Source organism: Balearica regulorum, chromosome 9 (genome assembly GCF_011004875.1).
Source record: "Balearica regulorum gibbericeps isolate bBalReg1 chromosome 9, bBalReg1.pri, whole genome shotgun sequence".
Lineage (NCBI taxonomy): Eukaryota > Metazoa > Chordata > Aves > Gruiformes > Gruidae > Balearica > Balearica regulorum.
Window position 1 is genome coordinate 18,179,656 of NC_046192.1, and position 27,215 is coordinate 18,206,870.

The 27,215-nt window shown below is 44.6% G+C and overlaps 1 protein-coding gene across 1 annotated transcript in view; it reads left to right on the plus strand.

The window, feature by feature from the left end:
* Positions 1-27,215, plus strand: part of DIS3L2 (DIS3 like 3'-5' exoribonuclease 2) — a 193,176-nt gene that overhangs the window by 109,738 nt on the left and 56,223 nt on the right. Inside the window, 3 exon segments of the mRNA XM_075761378.1 lie at positions 4,831-4,943; positions 12,651-12,758; positions 17,539-17,772. Of these exon segments, the coding sequence (XP_075617493.1) occupies positions 4,831-4,943; positions 12,651-12,758; positions 17,539-17,772 (455 nt within the window).

The following is a 27,215-nucleotide window of genomic DNA, read 5'->3' on the forward strand; positions in this document are numbered from 1 at the left end:
CTCCCACTCAGTCATTCTCTTTTCTCTCTCTCTTTTCTCCCCTCTCTATTCCAAGAGGGACACTTCTTTAACACTTGAGCCGTGGATGTACATGATACACATGCCAAAGAGAAACAGAAAAGTTTGGGCTTGGATCAGGTCCTTTATTTAAAGGCACATGTTAAAGATTTGTGATGGTCCATAGCTATGTCCAGCAGCTTCCCCAGGTCTCAGTGCCATTTTCTACCTCAGTGCAACTTATATTTGGTTTGTGTCCACCTCTGTCCTGTCTGCAGCCCCTCTGGCCGTCGTTTCTGTAACTGAGACCCTTCCTTGTAGACACCGTCCTCGCCTGTTTGCCCACGATCACACGAGAACCTCAGCCTTGACAAAGACCCGTGCTCTACTGTAGCACTGCTAATAGCAACAAACCCTGCATGTAGGTTAAAGGTCTCATTTGTCTCTCTCTATGCAAGTTTTTCATACTTTTGCAAGGTGCTAAATATTGCTTTGCAGATAAGAGCAGCAGCATGGAACCCCCAGGGCAGGGGAATGGGAAAGAGCTGTAATTATTTGCTGCAAGAGTTTGGTCTAGCCAGGGAACAGCCAACTAACTTTAATTGCTGGCAGCAGGCAGGTAGTTGGCTGTTTTCTGGCTAGAGCAAACACTTTGCAATCTGTTTTGAACTCTTCTCTACCTCCATAACTGAGGAGTGAAGATAGTGTGAGAAATAGTGGTTAATAGAAAAAAACGTGGTATTAAATTTTAAGTTGACTTCACAGTCTATTAATGTGTGTCTTCCCTCTTGAGAATGATAATGCTTGAAGGCGAGATGAAGGTAAAGGGGACTACGTCTGCATGCTAGAGAATTACCTGCTGCTGTTTTATCCTTGAAGAACTGCATTTTTAAGTTGCATGGTCCTAAAATTTGAATATACTAAGTTACGAAGTGAACTTGCTTGGTCTTTCTCTCTGCATTTGTGCTAGGGGTGACTCGAGTTGCTGAAGACAGAGGGATTTTCTGCCAGCGTGTTCCCTTGCACACTGTTCAAATACATTCAACTCTGCTTTCTGATTCCTGGGGCAAATACTTGATACGGCTTGCTGGGTTAGCTGTTTTTATGGAGCATTGATGGACTGAAAGGGCCTTTTCCATCTCTTCCAGCTTTTTCTTGCTAATCCTTTTTTGTTTATAATTTTCCTCAATAAAGAAGGAAAAAAAGTTCTTTGAACTGTTTTGTCATAGGGAATGAGATCATCAGTCAAAAAATTAATAAAAGGAACAGCTTGTTCTTTGTTCTTCTGTGAGGTGCCACCAATTCTCCTTTGATTTTACCATCGTATCAGTCTTACACACAGAAGGTTTTGGAGTGGGTTCAGATAAACCAGATTCTCAGACCAAGGTGCTGAACCTTCTCCAGAGCTCCCTGTGGGGAGGTCTGCCACTCGTAGCTCTATCACTTGGTAAGCTTTGAGGGGATCCAGGCTTCTAGAAACTTGGAGAAATACAGATCCTTTATATTCTGCCATTCTAGTAGCCTGCACGATGGTAAAGAACAAGGGAAATTGTCTTCTCTGTGTGCAGTGCCGCAAGGGCCTCAGAACCCTGTTGTTTGCAGTGAGGTGGCAACAAATCCTGTCCCTCTTGCAGAGCGTTGGCCCAGGAGGAGCTTTGGTGGCTGAGTGCCCGGCCCTTTCCCTATTTCTACTTGCAGACCTCAGGAGGAGAGCTCCTCTTTGCAAAGGGCCTCATTACTGGGTTTTGCAATGCCATAGTGTAATTCCAAATAATACTCCTGTTTCCCATCCATCTCCCTTGCTGTGTCTCTGTATTTGCAGAGAGAGGCTAATAGGGTACAGCTGGTTAATAAAATGTGTTGCTTGATTCTAAACTGCATTCCCTGTTGCTAAATGTCTCCCATGTAGCAGCTTTGTAGTGGTGGAGTTCGAATGGGATGACAATTTTGCACCCTCTTTCAGATGAAATGATTTTAAATGAAAAAAATCCTGGAGATCCTGAGTGAAAGAAGCCATCCAAGTGCCTTCAGCATTTTTCATTGCAATAGATGCTTCTTTCAGCTCTTGCTTTAGTATCAGCATATGAAGTGTCTGTCTTAATCTCCTGTATGTTCTTATGTTAATTCCTTTTTGAAAAAAAAAATCATTGAACTGGTAGTGTATGCCTAGCTCTAGGGGTTGTTGAGCAGCTTTGGCTTCACTGCAGGAGAAATTTAGATTTGGGGTGAAGCAAGTCTGTGGTTTGTAAAGGACTCATTTCTGTAAGAAATTTAGGGTATAAAGTCTATCATGACGGAGAGCTACATGCCAAGACTTGAAGCCTCTGTTTGCTGGAAAAGTAGATTTCATCAAAATGAAGGTGGAGTAGACTATGTGTAGCACCCTGTGGTGTGTGGTCCGTGCGGTGTCCACCCTTTCCCCCTTTTCTCTGTTCTCTGACAAGACTTTTTCAATAAACGAGTGCTGGTTTAACTCTCTTTTCCTTTCAATCAGGCCACATTCTCTTTTTTCCTTGGGAAATAACACCAGACTTACAACGTGTGACTTTGTCATAAAAATTAATGAGACTAGAAAAACTGTTTGTGGACCTGGAAGAGAATCCTAGTGAATAGCATTTCTCTGTCCACAAAGCTCTTTCATTTTAATTAGCAAATAAACCAGGAGAGAGCAGTAGGCAGGTATTTCTGTGCAGGTTTAGGCTGGTATTTTGTCCAACACGTTCAAAAGCAGTGATTTGAGAGAAATCAGATTGGTTGATCGCTGTGCTGTATCTTCAAGTTCTCTTGGTCTGAATTTTTTGGGGGTGAGGGAGATAGGGTGATTCATACTTGAGCAAGACAAACCCAAGAGTTGCCAGTTTGCATTATGTCAATGTATGTAAGAAAATATTTAGATAGAATTTCCATTAAAAGTTCAAAAGCAGGGGGCTCATGCTGACCCCGGCTTTTTAGAAGCTCTGGTGGGAAACCTGAATGAAATTCAACTCCTCTCAATGTGTTTTCGTTGGCTAACTCCATGTTTTATTATCTCATGCAATGAGATCTTTCTTAGTTTGTCGATTTTCTACCGAGGACAAAAAGTTCATGTATGTAACAGTGCACATATTGAATTAAAGTACAATTAAAGGCATGATGTAATGACCCCCTCTCCTTTTCCTTTCGTCAATATTTGCCTGCAGGGTCAATACATTACAATATTGACTTCAAAGTATTCGATATTTTTTTACCTTCTGAGTGTGTTGGCTTAGAGTTCATGTAATATTAAACCTGTTGGTTGAACTGTTGGTCTAAGACTTACTGTCTAAGTAGTTTCAGGCTTGGATGCCTAATCCATGTAGAACAGCTTTCAAGGCATGTGATAATATCACAACACAGCTGTAGGCAGCTTTCTGAGGTGAACCACTTAATCTGCAGTCTTTTCTCCCAGCTTCCTAACGAGTGGTGGAATTTGTCCCTTGGTGTGCGATGGGATTATTGTCCTCTCCCCCTGCTGCCATCATATTTACTCTCTGCGGGACCTTCCAGTGACTGTAGGTTATGTGGACAAATCTAAAGCCCAGTGCTCCCGTCTTCCATGGGCTTTTCTGCTGCCTTTACATCTGTGCTCTGTCGAGTGTACAAAGGCAGCACAAAAAGCAAGATAACGCTTTCCATACTCAAAAGTGCTGCACAAACATGGCTTAATAAAGTTTAGTTAAAATTGTTACAAATTCAGTCGCACACGGCGTGTCGGTGCTCACTTATCTGGGGGCACAGTGGGCTAGGTGGCTCTCATAATACAAGCTTGAACCTTCTCACGCTTCCTCTTCTCCTGTATGCATTTCCATTCCCACTCTGCTGAAACCTAGCACTGGTACCTATCAGAAGGGCACACGGGCAGCTGTATTGTGTAATGACAGCAGCTATGAACCATTTATCCTTCAAAAACGTGACACTCTAGAGAAAGGCTTTGATAATATTCTTTGCAAGGCGTATAAACAAACAGGATTGTCACCAGCCATGGTATCTTATTACGGTGTCTTTTTAAAAAAATTAAGGAAAGAAAAAATATTTATAGATACCAAGAAGTTAGTGAATTCCTCTAAAGAACCAAATGTTATAATTAGGAGCCCACTGCACTTAGAGCTATTTTACAAATAAACACCTCAAATCTAGCCTAGTCCTTCCAGAGAAAACAAAGGTCAATAGGCTTCTTTGAAGATTAGCAAACCAGAATTTCTTGGACCAAGGTACCTAATTACTTCCAAAGCTGAGTATGATGACTACTTCCAAATCCAAATTATTGCCAAAACCTCATGATAAACTCAGTAGTACTCCTCCCTAGCCTAACTTTTGGATTAAGATGCTTCTAGACTGGACTCTAATTAAAGGATAAAAAGCCTAATCTGAAGGGAAGGCAGGATAACAGAATATTGTGCTTGTGGACAACTGTGCTTCTGCATAGCCTGATCCAAAGTCGTTGAAGACTTCCCAGGTCACCAGCAGCAATTTGGGCTCAACCAGGGTAGAGTGGAAACAAGTGCAGCTCTGAGAACCCAAAAGCAAGCGTCGCCTGCTGCTGCATACCTGGGAAAGGGTGCCCTGCATTGCCGTGTGGTTGTAAGGTGGGGTTCTGTATTTTTTGCTTACTGTTGTCTGACAACAAAGGGATGAGGACTGACCTCACTATTACAAGCTCCTAATTGGAAAGACATGGGTTCTATAAGGGTTTTCACATATCCACCACTGTGCTTGAGGATTCACTCGTATGTTGTAGCCAGAGTGGTTGTGAATTTAAATATGGCAGCAGTTCATTTCTACCTGCAGCCTACAGACTTCCTTGTGCAATTTCAGGGAACTTCGAAGTCGGCGTTCACATCGCAGATGTAAGCTACTTTGTCTTGGAAGAAACAGCACTGGATAAAGTAGCGAGCGAAAGAGCAACTAGTGTCTATCTAGTGCAAAAGGTAAGGACGATTTTTCTTTTTTTTAATCTGATAACTATGTCTTCTATTTACCATAAATTCATCTTAAAGGTTCATTTTCAGATGCTCACAGTCAAAATCTGGCTGTTCAGCAAACCTACAAAAATGAGTAAATTGGTGCCAATGCAAGAGCTAGCATAGCTGCTGACCACCTCGGGTCTGCCAGGGCTTGTCCAGCTCAGGAGCAGCTCCATGTGAACGGGACTCTGCTGATCTGGAGCTAGTTCAGGGCCCAGAGCTGCACGGCTACCTTTGCACCGTGCTGACCTGAGATAAGCCTGACAGACTCGAGCTGAGCTGGCTCGTCTGCTTTGCTGTTGGGAGCTTAAAACATGCAGATGCAGTCTGGAGAGTTTTGTCTTTGTCTTCAGTGCAGTAGTACTAGCTAATCCCTCCCAGAAGTGGATGCATAGCAGAGCAGGGTGTAAAACATCCTGTGCAATCTCACATCTTGAGGTACAACAGTATTTCACAGGCTTTACTTTTATCTGGGTATCCTGAATACTGGAGGAATTATGTGTTTTCATCATGCACTGAAAAGGTATTTGAAATTGTACAGATTTTTGTGTAACAGAATCAAACGTTAAAGTCAAGTTTTAAGTTGACTTCTATACTTTAAAAATGTACGGGTTCAAGTTTAACATTATTGGGAAGGAAACAGCCAGGTTTGTCTGTGCCCGTCTCATTTTCAGTTGAATGTGCAGAAGCATTTCCTAGCTCGTCAGATACTGCCGGCACTGTGCGTGCAGGGAAGTCGGGAAGCTCGGCTGCCAGCGTCTTGCGTCGGCTTGAGGCATCAGCTGCGTGGAGTGCTGAGGCAGTCTCATAGGAGCAGATTATTTTGCCTCTCCTCACACTCTCATTCAGTCAGGCTGAAGTCTTTGTCTCTGCAGCCCTTTCCTGGATGACAGGGCATCTTTTGTATAATAAATAAACATATCCTACTTGCTGTGTACGATTGGGAGTGATTCTTCCCCTCCCTTCCTGTATGTTCCCAGGGTTGCTATCTGGGAAGGGTCTTGTAATGATGCTTTTTCCAGTGGCTTACTGTGTCCTCTCCGCACTTTCCAGATGATAAAATGACTTATTTTACACTATTGAAATCAAGTTAGTCATTTGATATCAAGCTGTTAACCTTTAGTAGCTGTTCCATAACTTACTTTGGGTAGAAATAGCAAGAGGGGCTCAGTGAGTCTGGTGGATTTTAGGTCTCTGTGGGTATGGGTTGCATGGAGTAACCATGATAGCAATGCAGAAGTGCCCAAGCTGGGTGTGCGGTAGCGAGCCCGACAGCACAGAGGTGCTGCAGTGCGGGACCAAGGAGTGGCCGCGCTGGAAGACACCGGTTAGCAGTGACTTACTGTTCCCCAGGAGTGGGAAGCAATGTATCTCATGGAAACAGCAGTTCTGGCACTAGAGCCTTCCCAATCCTCCAGCCTCTGCACTGATAAGCCCTTGGCTTCTGCAGAGCGCTGCTTCCCCCCCGCTGGATGACTCAATGGCCGTAGCTCGCTATGGGAGATGTGGGCTGGCTCAGGGGGGAAATCACTGCAGGGCAGCAAAGCTGTAGTCCAGGAAGATGTTGTGACAGTATTTCCAAGTCAAAATACTGTTTGAAGGCATGTGATTTTTTTTTTTTTTTAAAGGGAGAAGGAAAATTTATATATAGAGAAGAAGCATTTTTCATGAAAATCTAGTTCAAAAGCTGATAGAATTTACTTTCAAAGCACTTTTTCCCTCTCAGCATTAGTAGTCAGGCATGTGCGATGCCAACATAAGTTATCTATTGCCCTTAATCTTCAATTGCTCTTCCGCTACCTTTGCCCAGCAGTCAGGATTAGTGTTTTACCCACACTTCTGCCCTGCAGAAAATATATTTTGAAAATGCAAACTAGGTTGGATGATGAAATGGTCAATATTTTAATTGCAAGAGATGAAAAGAAAAGAGGGGATGGGCAAAGGAAAGCAGCCAGGCTGTCTGAAACAAGATGGTAGCATGACTCTTGTAGAAAATATGCTTTCCTTTGATGGAACGGTTTCCTAAGACAGCCGCGATTCTGCTAGAGGTTAGCACCATGCTAATCCTCCCAAAGAAGTTAAATAAAGCCACATATTTAATTTGCCTGAACCATGTATCCAGAAGGGGAGTTATTGTGTAATTGCTAGCAGTCTATTTAATAAAAGTCGAAAGTTTTTGAAATAAGAGTGTATCGGGTATTAAGAAGCAAGAAAACCTAAACAGTTTCCTCTTTTTTGGCACATCTCACAGTGTTATTTTAGGTGTGAAGCAGCTTGAGTGAGAGGTCAGCCATAAATCCCTATAATATTTTATCGGTCCTATTTTATACTGGAGATCAAAGATCGGAACTGTAAGCCTATCTTCACGTTGAGTCCAAGGACTTCGAGACATTCACTTTTGACACCAGCAGGTTGTCAGGGTGTTGATATTTTGATAATCTCGGGCTGAGTAACAGAGTTGCTAGAAATCTGAATTCATGGAAGTGTTGATACAAGTCTTGAGCAGAAATCTTGGCTCATAAACGAATTGCCTATTTCCTTTGAGTGTCTTTTAGTGTGTAAGCGAGAGGCTTGCTGAGCCCACCCCATTGTGGGACCTCGGCGTCCTCCTCCCAGCTCTGGGGAGAGCAGCTGATGGAAGCTCTCGGTTAATACAATCCCTCCCCATCGGACCGGCGGTGGGAGAAGAGGTCACTCCAAGTGTCAGCGGTGGTCATAACCAACTGAACCAAGCCTGAGCGGGCAGCCAAAGCGGGGTGCCAGCAGAATGGGGCTGTTTGAAGGGAGCAAAGCTATCCGTGCAATTTTGGTAAAGAAAACCCCTTTATTTTCAGAGTTTGTTCCCTTTTCCCGTTGGTTGACTGGTCGATTTTTCCCTGTCCATTCCTTGAAGAGCTGCTAGAGCAAGTCCATTGATGACAGCTGCCATGGCTAACCTGCTCTGAACCTGGCCCGTGAGTCGGTCCTGGCTGCAGCAGATTTCTGATTTCTGTTTCTGATTTTAAAGGGAACAGGGAGTTTTATCATCCCAATATGCATGTGCTCCCTCCCACTGCCCGGCTCCCTAGGAATGAGTCCGAGGCTGGAAACTTGCGTTTGGTTTCTGGAAGCACTTTATTAGCCGAAGAGGCAAAACAAAACCAAGGCCTCTGACAAGCAGGAGGTTAGATCTTCCCATGTCCAAAGCAATTCCACCATGCAGAGGAGCCAGCTGCTAAGCAGCGTGGCCGGCCGTGGTTACAGGTCCATGTGTTTTATAACCCCAGGACAATGATGTGTAGAAAACCCTCAGGCTCGGCGTTGCCTTCTCTTACTTTGGTTTTCCCTTGCTGCCCGCTGCTCCGGTGTGCTGGGACATGTGCCTGCCTGCGGGGAGACCTGAGAGCAGGGGGGGATGTCGGGCAGTGCTGGAGATTTTACGTGCAGGACTTGGAAATAGGGAGGGAGAAATCCTCTGTCTGTAATTTGATTTGAAATGCAGACCCACGGCTGCGAGCATTGTGGATATCAGCCTTTCACTCAAAGAAGTGCCCTTTCCAGAATCTCTTGGGCCCTGCTGGGCTTGTGGGAAGAGATGATGTCTTTTATTAGTCTGACTGATAGAGGGGGATGAAAACCAGACAAGCTTTCACCACCCAAGCCTTTCTTCAGCCCTGGTTTCTATGCTACATTCATTAGGAAAGATTTCCTGAGGGCCATAGGTCCTTTTTTTCAGTGTGAAAGTTTTTTCCCTAGCCCTGCTGGATCTTTCCAACTGCATTTCTAGATTCAACTACGTTTATACACCCCACTGTTCCAGCTTCATGATCCCTGTATGTCGTGGTTTAGCCCCAGCCGGCAGCTAAGCACCACGCAGCTGCTCTCTCGCTCCTCTCGGTGGGATGGGGGAGAGAATTGGAAGAGTAAAAGTGAGAAAATTCAGGGGTTGAGATAGAGACAGTTTAACAGGGAAAGCAAAAGCTGCGCACACAAGCAAAGCAAACCAGGGAATTCATTCCCCACTTCCCATCAGCAGGCAGGTGTTCAGCCATCCCCAGCAAAGCAGGGCTCCATCATGTGTAACAGTGACTTGGGAAGACAAACACCATCACTCCAAACATCCTCCCTTCCTCCTTCTTCCTCCAGCTGAGCATGACACCATACGGTATGGAATATCCCTTTGGTCAGTTGGGGTCAGCTGTCCCGGCTGTGTCCCCTCCAGCTTCTTGTGCACCCCCAGCCTACTCACTGGTGGGGTGAGAGGCAGGAAAGACCTCGACTCTGAGTGAGCACTGCTCAGCAGTAATGAAACAATCCCTGTGTTATCAACGCTGTTTTCAGCACAAATCCAAACCACAGCCCCGTACTATGAAGAAAATTAACTTTATCCCAGCCAAAACCAGCACACTGTATAAGCTCAGGTGACTTTATTTCCATCTGCAGTAAAATCAAGCTGAATGATGCGATCCCCAACATAGGCAGATCCTTAGCAATTTGCTAAGGAAACCACTTCACACTGGAGGTGATATCCCTCGGCAGTGTTTCAGCTAGCTGGATTTCTGTGTGCCGTGGCACTCCGCAGGGCAGCTGGCAGACGCTGCTGACTCTTGGCAGACAGTCACGGGAAGGGCAAAGCATTTAAAAGATGCCGGGCAACTTCTGGATTATTTGAGGCGATGCTATGCAACCCTGATATTTTGCAAATCTGGACATTAAAGACGTACTTAGGGAAATCTCCTTTCATCCTGCGTCTCCTTCAGAAAGAGATGGAGATAATCCTATTGCACAAGTCCCTTCTGGGCAGCCCCTGGGATAACTCCTGAAACATCTCACTCTCCAAGTGTGACACAATTGTGACACCTTTGTATGTTAAATGCTGGGCTTGCAACTGCTAAGAATCCTTTCAGCCTGTGACCGTATCATATTAAGGAAAAAGGACATGTGTATTTATAACTTAAACTTCTGTGCTTTGTGAGACTTGGTTTATTCTCTGTGTAGTCTGAAGAGGAATCGTGATGTTAAAGCAGAGGGAGGCAGTTAGCCAAGACTGTCATGATGCTGAAAACAGGTTTCTTCTTTTAATTCAGTGAGGTAGATAAAATTGAAATACCTTCAACGTCATGTTATCTTATGTTATGTATGTATTTGCTGAGCCCAGGAAAAGGTTGATTGAATTCTTGCTCTCCTGTGAGGCTTCTTCCATGGGTTGGCTTAAGTTACTTTGCCTAAAGTTTCTCTCCTGTAAAACTAGGGTAACGTGGGTTGATGCTTCCCTATTTAACAGTAGGTTTGTTACAGCTAATTGCTTGGTGAGAGTTTAGTGCTGTAATTATGATCTGAATTAAAGCTTTGCTTATGTTTCACATCATTGAAAGCCCTTCCATAGAATTATAGCCTCTTGAATCGGATATTAATCCTGCTCAAGTACACTTAAAACAAGCATCCTGTTGTTTTGTTCTGGCTATTCTTTGTGGATGGGCTTTCATGTTTCATGTAGGCATTTTTCTAGCAGACTGTTATTGCTTCAGGAGATGTGAAGGGAAAGAGGATGTGCTAAGGCACAGGAATACTCAGTAAGTACAGACCATTATCAGATAATCAATCACAGAAAGGGGGGAGAAAGAAAAGCTAGTAACTGCAGCTTTTAATTTGGGTGGAAAAGGGCATGGGAGCTTTTATTAAATTACTAGGACTTTGTTCACTGTGACCTGAACTTCAGGGTCTCACAGTAGTCATGGGCGATCCGAGGCAGGCAGGGATTTCCGATAGTCTATAAAAGCTATTTTCTCTCCTTTCTGGTATGGGTTGGCACCGCTCATGCTAAATTTATAACCTTGTGGTGTGGGTCCTTCCAGGCAGCATGGCAGAGCTCACGTACTGGATCTGTGAGTTATGAATGTAGCAGTATTGTTAATGTACTGTTCACAAATGGAATAACAGAGTTGACGGCCTTTGTGTTGCGGGAAACAGCTTATCATAATCTGTGCCCTTGTGACCTTCCAGCTGAACCAGTGCTGCTGATTCATGTTGCAAGCGACTACTTGATGGTCAGAGACCGTACAGTTAACCTTTTGGCATCAATATGCACTGCAATTAGAATGGATTTATAGCCATCATCTGATGCCAAACCACAAATGTGATTAAATATTTTAAGAGTCTTTCCTTCAAAGCAAAAGGTAAATATGAAGTGTGTGCACTTGAGGAGAAAATGGGCACCTGAGACTTCTTTTTTTCCTTACTGTTTTGAAGAACAGTTCTTCCCCTGGTAACCAGGTAGAAAATCTTACCTCTGAAATCATCAAATTGGTGTCACAGAGTTTGGAAGAGCTGGGGTTTGCATGCCAGTGGGCTTGCTGCTGGTCCTATATTTACAGGGTGGCACAGCAAAACAAGCAAAACGGAAACTAAACTAAATAGCTAACATATTTTATGGCAACTAAGTAGAGCATTTCTCTCTATGTTTTTTCTGGGATGCACCAGCCCACATTACCGCTCAGAATAAACAAGAAGAACGTGGTTCTTCTTTGAGGGCAGTTACTGCTTCTTCACAAAGGTAAATAACAAGCAGGGAAATAAGAATGTGAAACTCTAATAATTAGGTTTGCTTTGTTCAACAGCTGCTAAATATTAACTTTACTGCAGACTTCACCTGGGAAATAATTCAGGGATGGTAGGAACACTTGGAGCTGCTCAGGTCTGCTCTAGTGTGAATGAGTACGCTCCAAAGTTTTTGCTTTATTGCTATAGTCAGGTGAGTAGTTCGTGGTTTAGTAATTCAGTGTTCAGCAGCAGAAATATTGATTAGTTGTAAAGAATTAACACAGGTTAAAAAATCCCTGCCAAAATTTTCTGTTGGCTGACATTTTGTCCAAAGTTGAGTACAGTAGAATAATCATTGTTCTCTCTCTGTTTGCAAATACCATGTTCAATAGTCATAAAACACATGCTTTTGTTTATCTCACCAACATCTACACGTTCCTGTCTGTGCTGCAAAACATGGCTCAATATTTCTGAAAGCCATGCACCGCTCCTGCGATGCATGGGAGAGATTTCATTTGTGCTTTGCAGGGAGCAGACTTGCATTACTTGCCTGGTTAAGGTCTTAAGTGGCAAAGCAGGAAACACAGTTCCAAAATCCAAACTCTTCAGCTCCTGCCAGGACCGTGTTTCTTCAACATCAAGTTTCCCGAGGTGCTGAGCCTTCCTCTTTCTTCCCAGTGGGAAAGAAGCGGAAAACAGAGCAAACTTTGTCACCTTAAAAGCTGCAGAGTGAAGTGTTAGCATAACCGAGGATGCAGGATGCTCCAGGATGCTTACTGCATTCCTTGGACGGGAGCACTGGGAATGATTCCCAGGTTGGAGACTTGTCAGCTCCCTCTGGTCTCATTGAGGGATGGGGCTGATGTGCGTGTCAGTGGCCTTAGCCATGTCTCGGTTCCTCTCATTTCAGAGGATTTGGGTTACTTACTCATTCCATGCCAGCATGCTCTTTGCCATGTGATGTAGCTGTGACATGGGTGATGCATCCCAGAGCTATGATGTAGCCACGGATAATGTGATCCTGAAGGTTTAATGCATTTTGTCCTTTTGCGCATTGTTGAGCCTGTCTTTTACCAAACGGTAAGGGAAGCTTGGCCACAGATGGATCTCTACTAAAAGTCCATATCTCACCAAGGCTCTCTTCTCTTCCAGGTGATCCCGATGCTTCCCAAGCTGCTCTGTGAGGAGTTATGCAGTCTCAATCCCATGCAAGATAGGCTGACTTTCTCTGTGATGTGGAAGGTGACTCCAGAAGGCAAGGTACCTCAAGCAGCAGACAGTCATCCTGCTAATCAGTCCTCCCTCGGTGGCCAGCCCCTACCCTTGCAAGCAGAGTGGTAAAAATGCCATCCCCTAGCACCCAGGTGGATAGCAAAGGACTTATCGGTGAACAATACTGGAGGATGTAGGGCTGTCCCTGTATCTTGTCTTACTGATGAGATATTGTGGAACTTCCAACTGGAAAAATCTCACAACATGGTGGGGAAAGGAAGGATATTTGTATGAATCTCAGGAACAGAGAATTGCCAGGTCACCCATTTGTTTAATATCCTACCTCCAGCAGCAATCCATAGCTAACGCTTTGGGTGGGATGAGATGTTCCCCTCAACTCCAACCCTGCCTGTGCAATGCAGTGGATGTGGGCAGTATCCCTCTGTGGCCTCTCTGGTAAACAGACTATTTCATTCTTCTTCAGAGCTACAAATTACATCAATCCAAATAAAGTGTGATAGCTCTTCAGCAAAGGCACAGCTCCATCCTCTGCATGTGTTATTTCCAGGGAGCAGTTGTGGAAGTTGTCAACCAGTGCAGCGAGCTGCCTTCAGCTGCCTGCCAGCTCTCCCCAGGTCTTCATTTCTCTCCCTGTTCCTCTCCCGCACTCTTTGTTAACCCTAACAGCCTTCTCTTTGGTGATCACAGGGTGCCCTCGCTAATTGAGGAGGGCTAAAGACTGCCACTACCAGAGGACTCTCTGGTCTATGCAAAGTATGCTTTTTGTACTCGGAATAATATTTTTTTTTAACTCTGTGAAGAATATTTCTTGTGCCAATTTGGTAATTTTTCGCAAAGATTAACTTTACTTCCTTATTATTGTCCACGTTGCTCTAAAGGATGCTGAATCTTGTTTTGTGCTTTAGCAAAATTTAGTTGCAGTCCTGCATCTGTGTTTCTCCAGCTATTCCCTGCTCTGGCACTGAGGTGGGGTTTTTTGTTCACTGTGAAAAGTGTTCCACTTCCTATAGCGACAGCATTATTACTCATGGGGCCTTCTAATAGTAGCTACTTGGTGGCCCTTTTATTGACTCTGAGTGGTCTTTGAACAGCTAATAGTCAAGTCTTAATTAAAATAAGCTTCTAATTAAATCTTGTCTCTTGTCCCCTGCAACATGTACGTTACTTGCTTTTCAAACAGTGTTCAGACCAACCCTATCTGACCAGTGAGAAAACAGAGGAGCTGCAGCATCTGCCTTACTGATCAGCAGGGAGCTGATCTCTGCGGGAGCAGCGGTCTGGGCCATGAGCACGCTTCCCCTTGGAAAGCAGACTGTCGACGGCCATCTCGGCAAACTGGTTTCTCCTAGGAGGTCTTTCAGGACTGCAGTCTTAGTCACTTGATTTGAATATCGGGTGAAGACTGGAGAAGAATTTACTCCTTCCAAGAGGAAAAGTGGTTGTAGAGCTTTTGCCCAGCAGGGCATTCTTGTAAGAGCTTATCTATGAGTTGGGACAGAATGTGTCTCCTGTGTTTCTAGGTGTTACTATAGCCTGATCTCGGTTAGCTCCAGGCCCTGCTGGGTGAAAGGGAGCTGAGTCAAAAGCCCCAACACAGCCCTTGAACCTCAGCTGGTGGTGGAGAGCCCTGAGAACACTGACATTGAGGACAGGACATTCCTCAATGAGGGACGCGTGAGGCCGAAGAGCACTTTATTGCACCCCATCTGCACTATCGTAACCCTGAGCTTGCAAAGCAGAGCCCAGAGCACCACTGGAGGTGTGAGCTGCTCTGAGCTGCCACTGTTACTGTTCCAAAGCAAGTAAGTCTAGAGCTAATGCATCTCCCACACATTAGGAAAAGCCACGCAAATTCCTCATTTGAATGTGACTTTTGATAAGTTGTTGAGGTTTTTAATTCTTGTTTCTTTTAGAAAAATAGTGCCAGGCTCAGCCCTTTCTGGGAGACAGGCAGTTTCTTGTTTCTGTTGCTTTTGGGTTCTGGAGTTTTTATCTTCTAGTTTTCCATAAGCTCAACAAAATGTTGCCTGAGCAGCACTCCACATAGCTCCATGGACTCCAGTGGGATAGTGTGACATGATGTATCTGAGATGACTTTCCAAGGGCAGAGGCGTTAACCATATTGTTGCATCTGTGCTGTTCTTCAGAAGCAGAGCTGGGCGTTTATAGGAACAATGTAGCACGTTCTTGTTCAGATGCAGTCAACAGAAAGATATTTGAAAACAAACGATGCAACTCTCCTTTTAAAGTTATTGCCTGGTGGTTTGAAGCACAGCCCTGCTCGTTCCTTCTACCAGTGAGGAAGAGAAATTGCTTCAGTCTGAAACTACCTATACAAACAATCTGTCTTCCAGGCTCAAAACTGTTGTCATCAGCCAGGATGTGATATGGACACTGCCTTGAGTGTGGAGATGTCCTCAACCTCCTGCACAGCTATGTCATACCCTCAGAGAGACCCGTACCACCAGGAACTGTGCAATTGGGAGGGTTTCAGCTGAGCCACAGTCACTGCCATCCCATGATAAGCTGGGGACTATGGCTTTTTCTCAAAAGCAACCAGAGCTGGGGGAAGCCTTAATATAACCGTAGAAATGTTTCAGATACTTGTACTCTGCCTGGCTTCTGAGTGCACCACGTTTGCTGTGATGGGGGAGATCTTGCAGACCTGTCTTGTGGGCTACTCGTAATTTCTGAGTCCCAGCTCACAACCCCCAAATGTTGCTCCTCCAAACTGCTTTCCCATCCATCCACCACTGGTACGTGGGCCAGCCAGCCTCATGTGGCTTTCCCCACAGAAGCGGAACTTGCCCATTCCTCTGGTGGGTTTTCCAAACCAGGGGTGCAAGGCTGTGGTTACTCTAGGTCTGCTTGGATGGTTGCTGAAGGCAGAGATGAAGGGCATTTCCAGGAAACACTTGGACAGTGGGTAGAGTTAAGTTAGCTTGCCGTGGCAAGGCTCAGTCTGGCAGCTCTGCTCGTTACACACAGAGATTACTGGACTGAAATAGAAGTAGTGTCTGAAAATGTTTGAACAGCAAGTTGAAAGAGCTGCTTATTCCAACTGGAGGGTCTGTAGAAGTGCTCAACTGAAATGAAAGCTGCTCAGCCTTGCTCCCAGATCATCTCAACATGGAACAACACCTTTTTGGTGCCTGAGTACCATCCGTGCCTTCCTGAAGTCTGAAGTATCTCTACTGTCAACTGGCTAATAGTCTTCAACTTGCTAGAAGTGGATCATTTAAAGAGCAGTGGAGCCTCTTCCACACCAGACATCATGCTTGCTTATTATCAGATTTTTTTGAATCCAGCAGATTTCTTCATATGTCGCTGACCTACCAGATACGGATCCCCCATCACTACAAGAAGCTGGACCACATTTAGCGGGATGCAGCAGAACACAGAGCAGGTGCTGCCAGCACTTTTTCAGCATCTCTGTCCAGCTTTGTGACTTTCTCTTCATTTCTTTCTCCTTGGTATAGAGAAAGGGGCACACAGAATAACCGTGAGCACTTTACGTTGCGAGACATCACTTGCTGCATCTCGGCTATCAAGACACTTTCTCATTACAAATGGGCTGAAATGCCCTGTGACTTTCAGAGCTCTGAGGTGCTGAGCTGTACTGCACGTATGTTCTGAGGGGCACAGAGGAAGGAGACAGCAAAGGTATCTTAGGGATCAATCCTTTCCTGTTAAGAGGGTTTGCCTCTCTGAAGCAATGTCTTTGATGAGTCTGTCTTTGAGAGAGCTGACTGTTCTCCCTGGACACCATCACTTGCAGAGTTTACCTTGCCCTGTTGTGCTGATGAAGGGGTAAGGTGGCACTTGTAGCTAAGGCAGAATTACAATTCTCCATTCATTCTCTGAGCACTTGTGCTTTGAATGGTTTATGACAGACCACATCCATCTCCAGAGCCCTCATGCCAATGCTCTTGACTTTTCTGAAGAGCCTTCTGCCATTTGTCCCTCTACGCTTTCTCACTGGCTTGATGAGCTTTTGGACTCTCTTATATATCTCAGCTGAAAATAGATTTTCCTTTCTGCTTTAAGAAATAATTCTGAATTGCTACTTCTACATTGGTATTCTGTTACGGAGTTTAAAATGGGAGTGGCTTCTGGTTTAAAATAAAATAATTTTATAGGCTATTTATAGATTATTTTTCTCTAGATTCCAACATAGTTTGGAAGCTCAGAAAGATCCCTGGCTTGAGTGTGGGCCTAGGGCCATAAGCATGATCAGAGGAACGGGGGAGGTCAGTGACTGGCCATCTCTCCTCCAGACGCACCAAAGTCCTACTCAGACACTTTCACAACTGCTAGCCAGACATTGGAGTCCCTGCAGTACTCCTGAAAATGGAGTATTTTAGGGCCAGCCCCTGGTGCCCTGCTGGCCACATATTAATTGAAGAGGTAGAATGCAATCTGCTGTGTTTTAAATACAAGAGCCTTCTTTGCATGTGTGTATCTGCCTGTTGCCACCCCTGCACCCAGTAACCTTTGAGTCAACTCACTGATTTCACCTCCCAGCTGGGCTGTAGCTCTTATGAGCTCTATGAAAGAGGGAAATCAGGTAGAGAAGAGGTCCAAGCATTTCCTATGTGATGGAAAGACTTTGTTATACGCATTATTAGACACTAGAGAATCTATATGGGCAAAAGCCTTTCTGGTGGCCTTAGTATGAGATCTTCACTTGAAGTTCACAGTCAGTGATGAGGTCTGGTGTCATTCCTTCCAGTTTGTACAATTTCCCAAGCTGTTGTGTACTGGAAGAATAAGCCCCCACATCTATTTACACTTTCCAATTTTGCAGATCCTTGATGAATGGTTTGGGCGGACGGTCATCTGCTCCTGCGTGAAGCTAAGCTATGACCATGCACAGAGTATGATTGAAAGCCCTGGGAAGGTGTTCTCACCTGAAGAACTTCCCCCTGTCTCCCCTCAACACTCAATAGCTGAGATCCAGCAAGCTGTGCTGAACCTGCATCGAATCGCCCAGCACCTCCGCAAACAGCGCTTCATCGATGGTGCTCTGCGCTTAGACCAGGTGAGTAAATCCAGCCCCTGTAAGGGTGTCCCACTGCAGTGAAGCAATTTCTTGTTGTACTCCCTAAGAATTTTCTGATCAGTCTAAAAACTTGAAGGGGAAAGTCAGGCTGGAATGGAAAGGCAGGTTTGTGTGCCAATGTCTTCTTAAAAGCGGCATCGAATTTTGTACCAAAAGCACTAAGTAAAGTAGAATCAAAAGAAAAAAGTTCCTGTTTTTTAAGGAATGGCCCATGTTCCAACACTTTTCAAAATCCTAAAACCTTGGTGGAGTGGGTAAGTAACTTACACAGCGAAACAAATCATGATGGTGTCATTCATTATCAAGCAGTTCAGATATCCTTAGTGCACATTTCATTGTGAAAGGCTCATCCTCCACATTTATTTCTGTGCTTGCAATACTCACGTTTTCCACAGCTTTCATAGCAGTTCTCTGGGCAGGGAAAATGACTAAATGTTATCCAAGATAATATGTATAAGTGCTGGGTGTGTTTCAGAGAAAGAAATGCTAGTGAGGAGGTTTTCTGTCTGGGGTGATTTAAATAATCTTGTATCAATTGAGGTATGTGTCATTACTATTTTACAAGTAGGTCCAAATATTTTAGACTATCACAGCAAAAATACTTATGCATTTGAGGTTCAGCTGCTCTGAGATGGCTTCTGACAGTTTTTGTGGATAGGAGGTTCCAGTAATTGATACAACCCAGTGGCCTTCCTGAGCAGGAGACAAAATAATCTCTTAATATGAGGAAGCTCTATTGTTTCATTTTGCAAAATGAGTGTGAGTCAACATGAGGATATTGCTGAGAAAGAAGCTAGTGTACTGAGATATGTAAACAGGACTATTGTATGTAAGAGGTATGTTGTAACCCTTCCATTTTACTCAATGTTGTGGTGGTGTCTCCAGTTGCAGGAAAGTCTTAATTTTAGAGAAATCATTGCAGAGCAAAAGAGCAACGAGTGTCTGTCATCTGCAACCTTCCCTGGCAGAGTATGTGGCTTTGTCTGGCAACACTGTGAAGAGGAGGCAGTGTTCTGTTCCCTTTGTCTAAGATGGACAGGATGAGACATCTGTGTCTTGAATTTTAGTAGGGGAGATTGGGGTTGTATTTTTTGGATAAACTTTCTGGTGTCTAAGGCTATCTTGCCCACATCTGTTGTAGGGGCACTTAGAGGACTGGTTAGGCACACATAAGTGAGCCTGGAGCAAGGGCATTTCCTCAAGGTCCATCTTTACTCAAAGGAAATAATAATTCTTAAAATTGTATTCAGATAATTTTTGGAAATCAAACTCCCACTTTGAATCCTGCAGAGCTTGCTTAAACCTCTTTGGGCACAGAGTTTTCCTTCTGAGATTTACTGTACAATGGCTAACAAGCTGGGCTTTTGTTCCCAAGCACGCTCTGAATGCTAGAGAAACAAAAAAACCCAGCCTTTGAGCTGACTGGGAAGCCTTGGAGATATCTGGTTTGGAACGACAGTCTGCGGGTGGCTGGGAGCTCTGGCCCAGAAAGGTGACCAGCTGCATTCCACAAGTCACGCTTACAGTGTAGTGCTGAGCGGTCACCGTATGTGCCTGATCTGAGTACCTGTTATCAAACTAACCTCAGGGAAAATATGTTTTAAAACAGTTGTGACATTTTCAATGGGAGGACTTGGCCGGGGAAGCATCCTGTTCCAGTGATACCCCGTAAAAGATTAGTGGTGTTTTGTTTTGCTCCCTGCTCTTACAGAGGAGCCATTAAAGAGAACGTATTGGAGCATCATTGTGAGATCGGGGTTAAAAGCCACTGCTAAGGGCATCTGAGAGGGCTGATTCCTACTCAGCCTGGTTCCTAACCAATGTGATAAACTGAATTATATCTCACAAGTGGCGTTTTATGCTGTGCAGTATCTCTCTGCCCTGGCAAGAGTGTCAGTGTGAAAGTAATGGTCTTTGAGAAGGAAGGGTATTTTAGTTCAAGGGACACTTTCACCATACTTACTCTTTTCAAATACTGCCTTGATAGTTTTATTTTGATAAACTACACCCTCCCTGGCACATGGAGAAAGCAGTTACTGCAAGGCCTGAGTAAGAACAGTATGTGAGGGACAGGTGGGTGGACATGGCCAGTGGTGTATGGCTGGACAAAGCAATCTGTAGGCTTTCCTAGAAGGAGATGAGTCCCTCTTTCCCTGAGTTCCCATGGACGCAGTTGTGTGCTGGGTCCAACCTCCAGCCCCGAGCGAGCAAGCAAGGGTGGGCCCAAATGGGAAACACACCTTTCTAATCGCTAGACCTCTCACTGATTTCCTGTTGAGTAATGTAAATCCTGAACAATGGAAGACAAACTCCAGCAGGAAACTAGGGGCAATGAATTATCAGATTCCAAATAAATATGTGAGCGAAGGAAATGATCATCTCATGGTCTTAAGGGAGGGGGTGGCTGGCCATGGATGACTCCTGTGCTTTTTTTTTTTCCAAGGGATGTGGGCTCTCTTCCTATACATTACATTATGTTTGAGAGGTTCTACCTTGAGGTCACTGCTGATGTAACAGTGATGACTTTTTTTGCTTACTTCCACCCAGCCATTTTTCAGTATGATCTGCTCTGGTGCTTTCTGTTGGTATTAAGAAAATCACTGGGGGAAGAGTCTCCTGTACTGCTTCGCCACTGGCTGTGGTGGCCTTGGGCTGGTGCTCTCCCTATCTGCTTCAGTTTCCCCTTTGGAATGTATTGATCTCCCCCGTAGTATCCATATAATTTAGCATTTATTCCCAAAAACTAAGAACATCTCTCAGGTGAAGCCATTCATGGGTTTATCTTTATAATAGCAGAAATACTGGTTGATCAGGAAACCCCTTGCTCCCAATGCAAGATGGCTCCAGTAACATGCAGCAGTGTTGGGCTGGCAGTGGTGGAATGTGAGAAGAATGTTTCATGTTTGAATGTCGCTGCTGAGTTTTTGTGACCTAGTCTGAGAGCAGCATCTGCTTGCCCATGGTTTTGTCTTTTAGCAGTAATTTTAGAAGCAGGAATCTCCTATAGCTCAATGACTGAAGAATTATTTTTTTTTAATAACTCGGGAATTACATGTCTCGGTCACACAGAAGACCTTGAGACAAATTCCAGAGGTAGCACATGGTCTTGAAAGCTAAGGATTTGTGGATTCAGTATCACTCTATATGTGTCTCTTTGGGGCTGCCTAATTCTGAATTCCTGCCTCAGTTCAGTCCTGGCCATGGCGACCTACATACCTGCCACTCTTTTTCGCCCCCAGCTCCTTTCATGCCTCTGCAGAGGTCTGTAGGGGAATCCTGCTGCATTGGACCTTGGGTCTGAGGACCATCTTTGCAACCAGAGCCACACATCTGTCATTCTGTGGGCTCTTGCTGTCCCCATAGGCCCCTTCTGGGGCTTTTTCCCTAGAATATGGTTTCCTGTGCTGCCTGCCAGCTTTCCTAGCTCCAGAAGGCAGCTGAGCTCTGAGTTTTAGAGGTTTAAAGTCTTTGCACCTTCAGCAGCTAAGGAGCTTATGAAACTTTGTCCACACAGACAGAGATTAATGTATTTCTTTTCCTTCTCATTTGGAGCTGCAGCTTTTAGACGTAAAGGCAAGAAGTGCCTTGTACTGTGGCTTTGAGGAAAAAATGTTCAGATATTTACAATATTATCTTTCCCCCCCAGCTCGCCTCCTTCCTGCCCGGGTCCAAGAAATGCCACCCCTGTGCTGTCCTCTCACAGCTCTCGATGCACCCACAATGTAAATTAGAGCAGGGATCTGACCTGGTTTAAAAACCAAAGTGAGCACAACCCACAACTTTCCTTTTTTTTCCTGGCCAGGTTACTTTGAAGCTGGATCACTTCCCCAAACCACAGCTTTTAGAAACACCAGCCAGAGAATCAGATAGAAACTTGCTTTCAACAAAAACCATCAAGTTTGCAGAAAAGCTCCTTAGCTCAAGCCTGCCTAGAGGAGACCTGCTGATAAATAGTTCTCTTTTTGGCCTGAACAGTTTCTAAATGAATCACGAGGACAGATGCCTACAAGAAGACAGGTTAAAAAGGATTTCTGTGCGTATTTAAAATGAGAATACCCTGGGATGCTGATTTGTCTCTATGACAACTGTCTGTGAGCTGAGTGGTGGCTTTTGTTGTGCCGGTGATTCTGCCTTTGCCAGCACACTTACACCTGGGTGCTCAAAACGTTGGCATTGACCAAAGTTCATCGTGAGAACAACCCAAAGTGCATTTGCGTTAGACCGGTTAATGGCATTGAATCATTTGCTAGAATAGCTTCTCCTCTTGTTCTCTGCACAGCAGACATTCAGATTTGCAGGTGTGTGCGAAAAGGGAAGGCAAAAGGATAAAAATGGCAGAGATGAGAATGTTATGCAAATTTAAGGGTTGAATTGCCAGTGAAATGGTCTCGCTTCTGCTTGCTCCCAGCCTGTGTGCCGTGCCACTGTCTTGTCGTCTGAGCAAGGATTGCTTTTCCCTGTGGGTCTTTATTGTTCTGAATAACTTAAAGATAGTAAAAATTGTATTGTTGTAGCTCTGTAGCGCACTGGAGACCTTATCTATGGTCCTGTCAGTGGCTGCTGGGTATAAGGAAATAAGTGATCTTTGAGAACAGCTTTGTTTAATTAAGATTGGTGGGACTCTTGAAGTAATAGAGTATTTCTGCTGCAGGAAACATAGGGAAACAAGCACAAAGACCCCAAACAGCAGAATGTGTGCAGAATACCAACTCCAAAACACCCAGCTATATGGCATATTGAATATATTAACCAGCTCTGTATAGTTTTTGAAGCTCTCAGAACTGACTCTGCCTACTTGATGCAAACAGTTTTGAGAAGTTGACTCAAGCCATTCACACACAGCAAACAAGGAGGAAGGAGGAAGAAGGACGCTGTACGTGCAGGATGTGACATTGTATGCTGGGAAATTTTGTATTTAGTTGTGGCTAATGGGATAGGACAGAAACATGTATTTTTAGACAGTAGCTCCTGCTAATGCCGTTTAATTGCAAATCTCAAGAGCCAGAGATTAATTATGATCACCATTCAACTTTTCCAATATGAATGACTGCTGGAAATAATTATGGGAAGTTGTTTTGTCATATTTCCTGCCTCGTATCTGTGTAGTAAGCATTCAGGTCTTCTCTTCTTGCTATGTGGAAGTAGTAAGTGATTCTGCCCCGGTTAAACAGTCATTGTGTGCAAAATACAATATATTAGTATAAAAAATGGAAGGCACTTTGAGTTAGAAGAACTGCTTAGATGGGACAGCAAAGGGCTATAATATTTTATAGACCTCAGTTAACTGAATGTGCATATATTTTCCCTACTAGCATGATTTGAGTTTATGTCTTAAAATGCTCTTGGGGCAGGAAGGCCATCCTGGCTTGAGTACTCCCCGGTGTGACACTTAGGATTTCTAGCCACAGCTGCTGTGTGTGCTACACCTGCACACTCAGTGCACGCACCTTTCTGGGGAGGAGTAAATGGCTTTGCTGCAACCCCTGACTCTTGGCTGGCCCTGCATCTCTCCGGGAGCGCTGCTTTGGTGGGTTTTTGGCCATTCTCAAAGAGAAAGTCCTGGTGCTCATCACCTAGGATGTCACGTTGGTACCAAATTCATCTCGGATTTGGTTTCCTCAGGGTAGATTCAGGTGTGTACCCGGGCACTTGCTTTGGTCCAGGACAAAACCCAAAAGACCCATTTATAAAATCCTGAAAACTGCCACAATACCTCCCGTAAGAGGCCGTTACAGCAACAGTGCGTGAACGTGACAGCAGAGGCAGGGTGGGCTGTATGTATGGTGCTGTAAGATAAATGGAAATGCAGACTGACAAGGAGCTTTCACTATTCACTTCCTATCACAATTCCACCATTGTCTGCTCCTTCTCTTTGATGTCTGGTTAAAGAGACATCACTGATACCCAGAACGGGGACAGCAGGTGCTATACGATCGTTATGGACAGTTGCTTGTACTGTGTGATGCATAAGGCAGCTGGGGGGATGTTGGATGTATTTGGAGATTAATTTCCTTTGGGGTTTTTATGTATTTTGCATAATACGTCAAAATGAGCATCTCAGGCCGCAGCTTTCTACTGGGCAATACTGCTCTTCCCCGCAGGAGTAATCAAAATGCATTTGCAAAGGTGCGTTAGCGAAGTAGGAATGATTTTTCGAAATTTCTTTCCTGCAGTACCACAAGGGAACGTGGTACTGTGCAGGAAAATATGAAATGTCATCGTTGTCGTCAGGAGCAGCTAACGGCACAGGTCGGGCAATTTGCGCACACACTGAGGATGCGCGCAGGAAGGAAGCATTGCGGGATTGTGGTATGGAGAGTGTCTGTGTTGGCTGAGCATCTTTCTGCTTGTGTGGAGATGTTTTCATTGCCAGTAGGTTTTAAAATATTTTGATTAAATTAGGATGTTGAGTGGAAGGCCCTCAGAATCTAATGTTTTGCCCTGGGTTTTTAATGAAGTCCTCCCAGGGGTGTGAGTAGGATTGATGTCCTTGCACATGTCCCACCGTTCCCTGATCGTTCTTTTAGAGCAGAGCAGCTGTGTCCCAGCAGGAGCAGGTGGTGAAGTGGTCGAGCTGGCTCCAGCAGGAGGGGGGAGTCGAACGCTGGAGCACAGGGCTCGGCTGTACAGCGTCGTGCTGGGAGCCACTGCAGCCAGATGTCTGGGCAAACACGGCCAGGAAGGAGCTCCCCACACAGTGGTGCTCTGGCATTAATTTACCATCAGTAACACAAGAGTGGGTTATGACTTTATTCTTCCTGGAGTAAGTATTCCAGCCAGTAGCTCAGATATTCAAGTTCTCCCGTCATGTACAAGTGTTTTTCTTCTAAACAAACACAAGTTAACCCTTGAGTTTTATTAAATCTACCACAGACCTGCAAGCTCAGAAACTTCTCCAAAAAAAAGTTCTTTTATGCTCTAATTGTGAGATGCTGTCTGTCACAGCAATAGCTTCTCTCGTCTGCCAGCCTCAGAGCAAGTATCAGAGAAGTGGCTGGCTCCATCCTTTCAGACGATGGGAACGGCATGAAGAGGTGAAGCAGGTGCCCGAGCTCATGCAGTGAGTCAGTGGCAGACCTGGCAGGACGAGCCTTTTCCTGATTCCTAGGCCAAATCCAGCGCCTTAGGCCAACACTGACCGTTCTCTTCCTCTCACGTTTATTATTGACGGCTGTTGAATAAGAATTGGTGCGCTTTTGTTTCTGCTGTTTATTTCTGGCCCGGTTAAGGTCAGGGTTTTTTATCCAAGTTCCCCAGCAGGTACTTCACACGGTGCAGAGCAGAGAAACAAGCCACATCAGCAGGAAGGGCTGAACTGTGGCCAGCACTTCTCTGCAACACAGAATCAATCAGCATGTTTCACAAGTGCTCTCTCTCCCCAGTCCTTTCAGTTCTCAGGCTTTGCCCACGTGCGCCAGGACCAAGCCAGTGTGCTGCTCTCCCGTCGACGTCTCTCTTGCTTGCACAGGACAGAGTTGCAGTGGGCAGTGCTTCATCAGACTTTCCAAATTGCTTGGCTTTTTCTATCGATTGAATCCAGTTGGTGATCAGCCGTTGTAGAAGGGGGGAGAGCTGACAGTCATCACAATGCTGACCTGCAAGTAGGGTTGAAGGTGTTGGCAGGTACTCCAGATTCACACATGAAGTAGACATCTCCTGATTTCCTGGACTACCGGTTACATTGAAAGAGGTTCAGGATGGAAAAACTGGTTCTCAGTGAAGCAGAAGCAAACTGGTGTCTTCAGTGTCTCTCATAGCGAGGCAGATAAAACCCAGGACGACCTGTGTTTGTGTAGAGGTGCACGTGGGATGAGTGCTGGGAGGAAATTCTTATTTTACGTATTCTGCTGAGGAAATGATCCTTGCTCTGAGAGTCCTTCTCTCCAGTTGATGGTGTTTTTCTTCCCCAACAATGAACAGACGTCATCAGAAAGTCTTGTTTTGTTTCAGATTCTGTTTATCACGTATTTGAACAGAGACTTGACAAGGTTTTTTTTCAGGTATTAATTATAGCTGACTGCATGGCTAATCCATCATTCTCTTTAGATGGAGTCACTGGGTATTGAGTGATGTAACTTCAAATGTGATCAGTCTGCCATGAGTGAAGATGAGGCAGCTCCCTGTCAGAGCCAGTTCTGTTTCACCTAACAGTAAATGGAAGAAAGGCTAATTGTGTAATGACAAAAGACAACGTTTGGAAGAAGATGAAAGATTCAGACATTGCAGTTCTGTGATTACTCATTTCAATTCCAAAGTGAGCAGAGGAAAAAATTCTTGCTTTCCATGACCACAACTAATTTTATCAGGTGTCTCTGGGCATGATGATTCCTTCTGAGTCCTAGGATGTTTTATCTTTTCTCATCCATAGCATAGAGATGCTGAAGTACAAAGAAGCTCAGAGAGCACCTGTCGTTTCCATAGCCCTCTGAAACGAGGCTACAAGAGTCTTAGCCAAGATCCCAGCAGCTGAGCTGAGGATGGAGCTGATCTCACCCCATCTGAGGAAGCCAGCACCTGCTGAAGTCCACTGTTGGGTTTATCTTTAAACATTCCAAGTCCAAGCCCACATCTCCTGAAATTATATGCCCTGCTAAAGTTTGCAGTGATTCACTGGGAATACGTTTTGTTGAGCAACCTCTTGGTTTTGTTTTGAAATCAAGTGGCTTTGAATCTTCAGTAGTTTAGATCATTTATCTTGCCCTTCTGTACATCTTTATATGGTAATAAGGAAGTTGTTCAAGCATATGAGCATAATTCAGAGCGTAGATTTCCTCTGAATACGTAATTGTGTGTAATGGGAGCGTGAAGCATGACATCTCAGATAAGGTTGCTGGTCCACGTTGCACTTTGTTTCTGTGATTTGTCCATACTTGAGATTTGAGAAAGACCTTCTGCTTGAATGTGCTCCTTCTTTGTGCAGCACTTTGTTCGGTTGTGGGAGACACTGGTTTCCTGTTGCTTCCTGCTCCCATCTTGAGACACAGATATCCGTCTCTCCCCGAAGATACGTGTTCACAAGTTATGGCATTGTCAACACCTTAAAACCTGACAGTAGTGTTAAACTTTGCCCACTGAAGGGAAGGGATTCTCCAGTTTGGATCTAAGCTGGTAGGAGATATATTGTGTTTGTGCTAGTTAGTTACCAATCAAGCTGGCAACAGTCTGTTGCCCATCTATGATGGGCTACCATTAAATTGATGGTCACTTGAAAACTAAGCAAGAGGCAGTGAGAAAGTAACCTCAAGAGTTTGTTGGGCTAGAGTGGTTTGAGAGACTTCAGACATCTGGAAGAAACCAGCCATGCAAAATCACTCTGAAGGGGTTTTTGTGGGTAATTCCTTTAACTGGACTTGAAAAACTTGTTTCTGTCATATAAATAGAAACTAACCAAGCAGTCACTATTCTTTTAAAAAACCCAAACA